A 10,430-nucleotide genomic window follows, 5' to 3' on the forward strand; every position below is an offset into this window, starting at 1 on the left:
TTTGTACTAATCTTAGTTTAGAATCAAATATTATAATAATGAAATTATAAATTTATTGATGATTTTTTTGATTAATAGGACACTACTAATTATATATGTTATGTATGTGTAAAAAAAATGTTGGGAAAGTCAAGCAAGATGTTAAACCAGAAGATGTCACAAATTAAGTTTATCCGATTTAAACAGTTAAACCGTATGGAGTTAAACCGTATGGTCTGACAGTATGATTTTATATATAATTAATAGTTTTTAACATTATGAATGCATCGGTAACATATATGGTTTTAACCATGCGAAGGCACGAACAACATACATATTCTTAATTATATATGCACATGTAATATGTGTTCTTAATCATGCAGTAAAAAATACCGTCCCGTGAAAATACACGGGTAACTTGCTAGTTAACTTTTAAACCTAAACTCAACCTTAAACCTGATTAAATATAATAATATAATATTTTTCATCTGGAATACTACTTATCTATATAAAAACATAATTTAATATATGAAATGATATAAATATGGATATTTTGTGAATGATTTGAATGTTTATATATTTGGTTGGGAAGTTTACTTCCATCAGCTCTAGCAATTTTCAGTTAATAAGCCCCTTATTTAGTTTGGTTGATCAGGTTTTGCCATTAATATGATGAAGACATTGCACGTTACCATTCTTTTGCTGCTAAATGTTAATAATAATTGCATGTTACCATCCATTCGTACATCCATAACCACTTGAGCTAAACATAAAAAGGTAACTCTAGCCAAAAAAATCATAAAAAGGTAATAAAATAAAAAATATTATAAATAATAAACAATAGATGATAATTCAGACACTTAGTTAACAGGAGGTTAAAAGGCCATAAATTAAATTCTAATTCAAGTAAAGGTATTTTAAATTCCATTTTGTATGAGAGAACAGGAAAAGTAAAAACAACAATGTTGATTTTCAATTAGATATTTGAGGCTAAGAGGCAAATCATTTCAATCAGGGATGACAGTGGGAACAAACATTTTGAACTCTTTTATGTTGTTTGCGAGAAATGAAAGGGAAGGTTTCATAGTCATGAAATACACTTGTGAGATGACTTTGAAGTCTTATTCATTCTCCTCCAAAACTCAATTCACAAACCGATTCTAAGGTGTTAAAGGATGTTTTACCTCAGCAATATTCTTAGGTCAGTTTAAAGCTTTAACTAATATATCTTACGAGGCAAAATTTACAAGTGAACTGCCATATAGAAAAAATTTCACCTCCCAAAACATCTCATAATTGAGGAGGTAAGAGCAGAAGTGAGAAATTTCATTCCAGCAGATCCACCAGGAAAATATGATATAGCATAGTACCCCAGGGAGAGAACCTGTGAGTATAATTGAAAACTTCAATATCAATGGAAGATTAATACTTTTACAAGGAAACAAGACTTACAATAAATACAAAACATTTTACGATCTGTTTGCGAGTTGGATTTTGGAGAGAGGGGAAATGAAGGGGAAGGCTTCAGCGCCATCTCATAAGTATATTTCATAACTTCCAAACCTTTCTTTTTCCTCCACTACCCTCCAAAAACCAGACTTGCAAACAAACCTTAAGGAACACTTATTCCCACACCCCCATTTGCAGGAACCATGTTATTAGATACACACCTATCACATAAACCAGCCACCAGGGGCTTGTAAATAGGATCACTTAAATTTATATTAGCTCTGCGAAGGAACTGATGCTAACTGCTATAATGAATTTGGGATTATACTCAAAATTCAACACCTTCACACATACTTAAATCAACAGAAAATGCTAATAATAACACATGAGGAAGGGCAAAGCAACAAAGACGCATTTTAAGGATACATGAAACTGATACCTGTACAACAGAGAACAGCACAGAGAGAATGTAGCTATGGAGCACCATTGAGACATACAGGGTACCAATCATGCTGCCAATAAAAGTCAATGTGAAAGGAAGCCTCTGAAAAATAATAAAGAAGAGACAGTTAGAAAGAAGCATCAAACATGTGCAATCAAATCAAAGAGACAGTATTTGCTGGGGGAAAAACTGAAGCAACATATAATAAATCCACACCCAAGAGTAAAGCTTATATAGCAAGCAATGAGAAATGAAATTTTAGCAAGTTACCTCCCTTGACAACATGTGAGCAAGCTGATTCTTTGGACCTTTGAGAGCAAAGAATGATCCAATAATAAATCCACACCCAAGAGTAAAGCTTATAGCAAACTTTTGGGGCATAATTACCATGACTGGCAGGAACAATGTAAATGCTATGAAAACAAAGAAAACCCCACTGGCCAGAAGCAAACCAAAGTACACGAGTGCTTTGCCGGAAGGAACAGTACTGGTGGCAGACTGGAAGTTCCCGGGTAGATCTCTCACACCTTTAGAAACCCTATACAATTATATAAAAAAATTGCTTAACTACATGAGTACACAAGTTTAGGCAAAACTATACAGTATTTGTGTTACATTCAGATGGGGCAGAAAGAACAGGCTGTTTTTGCACGATACTGATAGGAAATCAAATTTACTAGGCAGAAATTAACCAACCAAAGGGATCTCAGGCCAGAAAACTAGAAGAAAGGGGATGAACACTGGGAAAACCATGAAGACTCCTTCCCAGGCCAAAACCACCAACAACTCAATTCCAATTCTGTGATACCCCTCTCTTACCTCAACCCATTCTATATGATTTTTTTTTCCCATTTCCCTCAATGTGATCAGATTTACTCATTAGAATCAGAAATAGAAACACAATCAAGGTTCAAAATAATACTCTTCCTATTTAACCACAATGTTGCTACCAGCTCAAAGTGTCCATCATTAGAATAATCATAAATCAGCTTTATAGCTCTAAACTTCCCACTAATATAAGCAGGACTGTAAGACGTCAATAAAAATAATTCCCTTAAAGCATATTTCGACTGGAAAAATTTGGAGAAATTTCAGTTGTATTTGTTGCTCATAATACAACCCTTATCCTTCAGCACCTGGACTACATAAGAGGTTCAGATTTGGCCTCAATGTAAAAATAAAAAAGGATTTTTTACAACTTGTTAATTTTAGCCACACATGAGGTCTAGCTGAGTCCGGGGCCTAAAAATTGAGTGTGGGGATGACATATCACTATAGCATTAAAAATATATTATTTTATAATCAGACATACTAGTTACTAATGTAAGTACATAAAGTACTCAATCCTTACAAAGTGTCAACCATACCAAAAAAACTATGATAATAGTATTATACGACAACAATGAAATTTCAAAACATCAAATCATTTTTTTCATTTTCAATACTATAAAAAATATCTCTCTCCATATAAGTAACCATTCAATCATTCATCTCACGTACAATTTCACATCTAACTTTTTATATTATTCATAGCAGAAAAAGCTCTTTTAACTATTGCAGTTACCACTGGTAATATGAAAGCTAGAATTAAACTCAAATGCTACAATAAGTATGAACATATGATGGAGGAAAAAATGTACATGCTATAATTTTTCTTAAAAATTGTGGGGGCATGTGCCCCCACTATGGCCAAAGTGGGTCCTTCACTGTCTGAGTCTCGACCCCTAACAAAAGCTACTCATGTACCAAAACGCATATACTATGTCAGTTGAGCCCATCGAACTTATTGCTTGGCGCGGTGGCTTCGTTGTTTTCTGTTAGACATAAAAGCCTTCGAAAAATACTTAAGCCCTTTAAGATAGTTGGTGTCTGAGATGGTATGAAAGCCTCTATGGACCACTGAGATGGTATGAATACTGTAAAGATAGTAAAAGAATTGAGGAAGAAGTTGAGGCAGTTATTGAGAGAGAAAGGAGAGAGAATTAGAAGAGTAATCGACTCTTCATTCTGTTATTATGTTTTAGATATTTTGCATTATTACAAGATAAGAGCTCCTCATTTCTATTTATAGAAAAAATAGAAATTGAGGCCTCAAGGTAGTTAGGACACGTCATCAAGACTAAAGAGCTTGATTGACTAATGCAAGACTTACGTATATTCTAATATACCCCCCTGAAACCATACATCCCTTTCATCTAAAAAATACATTGAATCACTATTTATCTTAGGCATAAACCATCTATTACTCTGAGACACTTCCTCATGGCAGTGAACTTGGTTGTTGATAGAGGTTTAGTTAAAACATCTGTAATTTGATATTCTGATGAGATGTGCTTGACCTGAAGAGCCTTGGACTGGATCCTGTCTCTGACAAAGAACAAATCCAGTTCTATGTGTTTTGTTCTGTTGTGAAGAACAGGATTGTATGCCATGGTCACGGTACTTAAGTTGTCATACAAAATCAGAGGAGTCTGATGCTTAAACTGAAGTTCTGAAAATAAGGATTCAATCCAAATGACTTCTTGAGTGGCAAGGGCAAGACTTCTATACTATGCTTCTGTGCTAGATCTAGACACAGTTTGTTGTTTCTTGGACCACCATGTTACAATGGTTGGTCCAATGAATACACATGCTCCAGAGATGGATTTTCTGTCATCTGGATCTGCAGCCCAGTCTGCATCACAACACGCCATAACAGACAGAGGAATGGAAGAAGTAGCTGGTCTAATATGTAGACCAAAAGAAGTAGAGCCTTGTAAATATCTTAGGATTCTTTTAACTGCACTCCAGTGTTGAATAAGAGGTTGACTCATGAATTGACAAACCTTGTTGACACTAAAGGTAAGGTCAGGCCTGGTGACAGTGGCATATTGCAATGCACCAACAATAGACCTGTACAAGCTAGGATCTCCAAAGGAATTTGAACCAGATTTGGTTAGTTTACAAGAAGTGTCCATGGGCGTTGTACTTGGTTTAGCAGATAACATATTTGCCTTTTGTAGAAGATCCCTGACATACTTAGCTTGAGAAAGGAACAAAGATTCATCTGGAAGATGAGTAACTTCTATGCCAAGAAAGTAGTCCAGTAAGCCTAGTCTTTTCAGAGCAAAATTGTGACTTAGCTTGTCAATGATGTTATGAACTTGAGACTTAGATGAACCAGTGACAATAATTCATCAACATACACAAGAACAAACAGTTTATATGTTGATGTGATGAGAATGAAGAGGGAGTTATCACACCTGCTGATATGAAAGCCAAGTTGAATTAGTGTACTTTAAGTCTTTCAAACCATTGCCTTGGTGCCTGTTTTAGGCCATACAAAGCTTTATGAAGTTTACACACTACACTTTTGTCCCCATTTTGAAACCCAGCAGATTGAACCATATAAACATCCTCATTTAGTAATCCATTACGAAACGCATTGTTGACATCCAATTGTTCTAGAGGCCACTGATATGTAACAGCAAGAGTAAGAAGAATTCTGATTGTGATAGGCTTGACCACAGGTGAAAATGTTTTAGTATAGTCCACATCAAATTGTTGATAAAACCCTTTAGCCACAAACCTAGCCTTGTATTTGTTTAGGGAACCATCAACATTCTCTTTTACCCTAAACACCCATTTGCAACCAATAGCATGTTTATTAGAGGAAAGAGAAACCAGAGACCATGTTCCTAACTTGATTAGAGCATTGAATTCTTCTTGCATTGCCTTTTTCCAAACTGGATCACCAAGGGCTTCTTTTACAGTTGTAGTTTCAGTCTGAACTATAGATTTGTCAATTTCAGCTTTAGATCTTGTGACCATAGGATGAGTTGGTACTAAAGCATTGTTGTTTTGTAAGCTTTGGCACAACAGCAAGCAGAACAAGAGTCTGAAGCAGTTTTATTATTGAAGGCATATTACAATGAGTCAATACATTTTTGACAGTTGCTTCATGAGCATGACCTAGTCTATAATGCCATAAAAGAAAAGAACTAGACTTAGTACTTTCAACAGTGGAAACTAATGCTAAAGCATTATTAGAACTAAAACCAGTAGAGGACTTTGTTTGGCCAGACTTGGGAACAAGATTTGGAAATGCATAGAGACCCTCTGAAGTGAGAGACCCTTGAAGCATAACCTCATCAGTACCCTGTGATTTAACAAGACAGTAGTTAGGATGAAACTCAAAGTAACAGGAATTATCTTTGGCAAACTGTGAGACACTCATTAGGTTATTTGTGAACAAGAAGTAGATTTTGTAATGAAAGACAAACAAGAGGATTAGAAGAATTAAAATAGGTATTACCACAGCAAGAAATAGAGGCTTTAGTACCATTACCCATATAGATTTGGTCTAGTCCAAAACTCTCAGTAGGTTCATTAAGCATGGTTGGATCTGCTGTAAGATGATTGGTGGCCCCTGAGTCAGGGTACCACATAGAAGCTTTAGAATTGTCATGACCAGTATGAGCATTCATTGCATATCCTTGATTCTGAGAGGGAAAAACAGAGCCATCAAGATGCATGTGAGAAGCATTTATGTGATAAGGGAATGATGAATTTCTATGTGCAGAAGGATTAGTAGCATCGTCTTGATGATGATATTGTTGAGGAGTAGTGTAATGTCTAGAAGCATGAGCATGAGAGGAAGGCATGCTAGGAGAACCATAAACTGGACCTGATTGATGACCATAGAAATGAGCAGGATGCAAAGTGCCATGGTGATTATCATAAGGAGCATAACACATCATGTCCTGGTCTTCTGCAATAGTCACAGAAGTAACCACCAGATCGCGGTGAAACCCTACCAGACCGAGAGTTACATCCACCACGTCTTCCTCCACGTCCACCACGTGAGTTATGATAGAAACCAATGTGAGGATTAGGAAAGAAGCCTCCATAAGCAGTCTGAAATGAGCGTGAAGAAGATTTGTGAGGTGTAGAATAACCAGCAGATTGCATGTTAGGCATAAGAAGAGGCATAGTAACAGAATTCGGTGATTGAGGTGGAGGAGATTGAGTAGCAACATTTGCTGATAGAGCATCTGAAACAGACTTATGTTTATTTTCTTGAGCATTGTAGATTCAAAAGTAAGAAGAAACTGCTCCAAGTCATGAATTGAGGGAGGAAGAACTTGACTCTCAATTGAAGTTATAACATGATGAAAATCTTCATTCAAACCATCGAGGATGCAATCAACATGCTCTTCTAACGAAATTGGAGTACCAATTGAGATCAATGAGTCGGTTAGGGTTTTGACTTTTGAGAAAAATTCCGAGATATTTGAGGATCCTTGTGTCAGGGATCTGAGTTGAGATCTCAATTGACGACTCCTAGCCTTAGTGTGAGAATTACAAAATGCATGTAACTCATTCCATAACTGCCAGGATTAAACACAATCTACAACTCTAGGATGTAGAGTTTCAAAAATCGAATTTAGAATCCACGAGAATACGGCTTGATCTTGTTCTTCCCAAGCCGTGAATGCAGGATTCACATTACCTAATTCACGTTCCAAATTAGTTACAAATCGCGGAGGAATATCAGTAGATTGAACAAACCTTAAGGCACAGTTAGATTTAAGCATCGCAAGCATGAACTGACTCCATGTGAGGTAGTTTTGCTCAGTTAACTTTGCAGTAGGAACATGTAGAGAGAAGAAGGAAGAATGAACACGAATCGGCGCAACAATGTTTGACGGAAGTGGCGGAGAAGAAGCTTCCACAGGAGGATCATTCATGGCGGTGGCCATTGGTGATGATACCATGTAAAGATAGTAAAAGAATTGAGGAAGAAGAAGTTGAGGCAGTTATTGAGAGAGAAATGAGAGAGAATTAGAAGAGTAACTGACTCTTCATTCTGTTATTCTGTTTTAGATATTTTGCATTATTACAAGATAAGAGCTCCTCATTTCTTTTTATAGAAACTGAGGCCTCAAGGTAGTTAGGACACGTCATCAAGACTAAAGAGTTTGATTGGATAATGCAAGACTTACGTATATTTTAATAAATACCATACCAGTATTCACCATTCCCTACTCGTTCACATGACCCTCCTGTGTTCTTTCTCACACCACCTTGAATTATAATAAGAGTAGCCAAAATTGTAAAAGAGACAGCCAAGGAATTGAAAAATAACAATTTCAAAAGAGATACACACACATTCGCTCATGAAACAAAAACATTTTCAGATCAAGTTAATCACTAATGAGGGGGAAATAAACTCAGAAGTTGGGACTTCTTTTAAGCATTATTTTTAATTTTTAATTTGTTATAAAATGATCGTGCATAGCGGTAAGGCTACTTGCCTTGTGACCTGAAGGTCATGGGTTAAAATCCTCGAAAGAGCCTCTTCGCTTGCGCGTAGGGGGTCAGGCTACGTACATAAAGCCTCCCCAGAACCCACTAGGTGGAAATCTCATGCACTAAACTGCCCTTTCTATAAAACAATAGTGATTGGACTTCCTAATGATTATGCTCAGATTCTAAACATCATTTTTTTTCCGGATATTATTATATTATTTTTTTCTTTGATGAAAACACCACTATTATCTTTGAATTTTGAACTCCATATTTCTCCATCCAAAAAGTATATTTTAAGTTCAAGGAGTAAATGTGTCAAATTTATGTTATCAATGCAATTGTTAAAAAGGAAGAAGGTGAGATACTAAAAATGTTACTATAAACCTTTGCATACTAATAACCATAAAAGCACACTTCAGCTCCAAAGAAACTAAGAAAGTTCTCACAAATTGTGCAATCAATTCTACTTTCATCTTATAGAATCTCTCAATTGTTCACTTCCAAGTTACCACACTTAGTTTAGTACACTCATTTCATCTCCTAATTCAGTTAACTTTACACACCACCCAACCAGTATCAACAATACATATCCGAAGATATCTAAATTCTGAATGCTGTGTCCTTATTTTCAAGGTAGAATTAATTCACCTAGTTTGTCCCCTCAATCAGAAAACTATTATTCACAAAATTACATGAAACAAGAGGCGTCTGTCTCTTAGCCTCTGCATGTTTTCACACCCCATTTTTTAAAACAATTACAGCTATTTTTCTTTAAAACAGCTTGGAGAAGATGAAATGTCTAAAAAGTAAAAAACTTTATTTCATCTGATATGGCCGCGGCATCCCAGCTGTGACAACCATATTGCACTGCACCATCCCACAATGACCACTATGCGGCTGTAACTGAAAACCTTGGTTCTACTTTTCATACAAGCTATAACCCCTTCATAATTGATAGTCTAGATGTATCTAATTAAATTGCTATACTTGGAAGCCATTTTCCCCTAAAACCCAATACACCACCTACCTAGGAATATGTATCGCTTCACCACATAAATAAAGCCAAAGGAAAATTCGGTTCACATCTCTATGCACATGAACAAAACAGAATGGAACGGGATGTTTTGTCTTGTTCTCTTTCATTCTAACTTTTTAGTGGAACCAAAATAGACCAAATATAGAATAGATATAGAACACATATGTTATATGTTGTCTCATTCTTACACGTCAAACAAACCCTACCACAAATAATTGCCATGAAAATAAATCATAAGCAGAACCAAGGTTTTAAATCCCAGTCCGAGGCAGCTAAAGACATCAATAGGTCAAGGTTTTGAGAGTCACCGAAACCATATAACAACTACAATTGTGGTCGGAAATGCCCCCAATTGTCCAAAACGTCAAGATTTTTGAAGTTTAACACTATTATACATTACAGTGAAGGCCACGTGTAATCTCGCAAATAGATCCTTAGATAATTTGAAGAATATGCATTGACACCAATCACATAGAAAAAATAAAAACACTGGTAAGAAGAAGTAGAGGTGGTGGCTTACACGCTGAAAGTACCAGAAACGGTGTCGTTGGCAGACCTAACGGCGGATTCGATATCGAACGGGAGCGGGAAATTGGATGAATCCTGTGAGGATTGGGCATCTGAATATGAATTCCAATCGGCGAGCAAAGAAGATGAAGGTTTCAACATATCGTCGTTGTTGTCGGTGTTCTGTCCTGAGAACCAACCCTGCATATTTGTTTTCTTGGCTCACTAACAAACAAAAAAAGACACAGATTCGAGATGTGATCGAATGAGAGTGAGTTGTTATGTGAGTGGATTTGGAATCGTTGTTTAAGGAGGAGTGGAATAGTTTGGTGCTGCTAGGTGATCAACAACTTTTTACTCTTTATTTATGTTTTTCCATTGTTAGGATCACGTGGATTGGCCTGGAATTATATTCCTATAATTTACGAATTTACAATTTTACTGATATAAAAGTATGCTAGATCTCTACGATAATTTTGATTTTGTTGTTACTCGCTATGGAGAAAAATATGCTGTAAATAGTCAACTAAAATAAAAAATAATATGCAAATCTTATTTATAAAAAAAGAGGATCTTGATCGTCAAAAAAATATTTTTATAATGATATTCATGTTATAATTTAATAATTTATTAAAAATAAAAGTGAATAGAGTTAATATGTGTACAATGAAATATTTTTTGCTCATAAAAACCAAATTAAACATATTTAAATTAGAGTATAATATC

General features: G+C 35.7%; 1 protein-coding gene across 1 annotated transcript; it reads right to left on the bottom strand.

Moving 5' to 3' along the window:
- LOC109350287 (protein transport protein SFT2) lies at positions 844 to 10,048 on the bottom strand. Its single transcript, XM_019591498.1, has 4 exons — positions 9,718 to 10,048; positions 2,141 to 2,408; positions 1,868 to 1,972; positions 844 to 1,363 (listed from the first exon to the last, which is right to left on the bottom strand). The coding sequence occupies exons 1-4, from the start codon at positions 9,909 to 9,911 to the stop codon at positions 1,253 to 1,255; spliced, it is 678 nt and encodes a 225-aa protein (XP_019447043.1). The 5' UTR covers positions 9,912 to 10,048; the 3' UTR covers positions 844 to 1,252.

Source organism: Lupinus angustifolius, chromosome LG06, assembly GCF_001865875.1.
Source record: "Lupinus angustifolius cultivar Tanjil chromosome LG06, LupAngTanjil_v1.0, whole genome shotgun sequence".
NCBI classification, from domain to species: domain Eukaryota; kingdom Viridiplantae; phylum Streptophyta; class Magnoliopsida; order Fabales; family Fabaceae; genus Lupinus; species Lupinus angustifolius.

What these genes read in the sequence shown, in the direction of transcription:
- LOC109350287 (XM_019591498.1), bottom strand. Translation starts at nt 9,911, where the DNA reads ATGCAGGGTTGGTTCTCAGGACAGAACACCGACAACAACGACGATATG. An exon ending in CTCACATGTTGTCAAGGGAG is followed by an intron (nt 1,973 to 2,140) that starts GTAACTTGCTAA and finishes ATTATTTTTCAG; the next exon opens with AGGCTTCCTTTCACATTGAC. An exon ending in TGCTGTTCTCTGTTGTACAG is followed by an intron (nt 1,364 to 1,867) that starts GTATCAGTTTCA and finishes TTATACTCACAG; the next exon opens with GTTCTCTCCCTGGGGTACTA.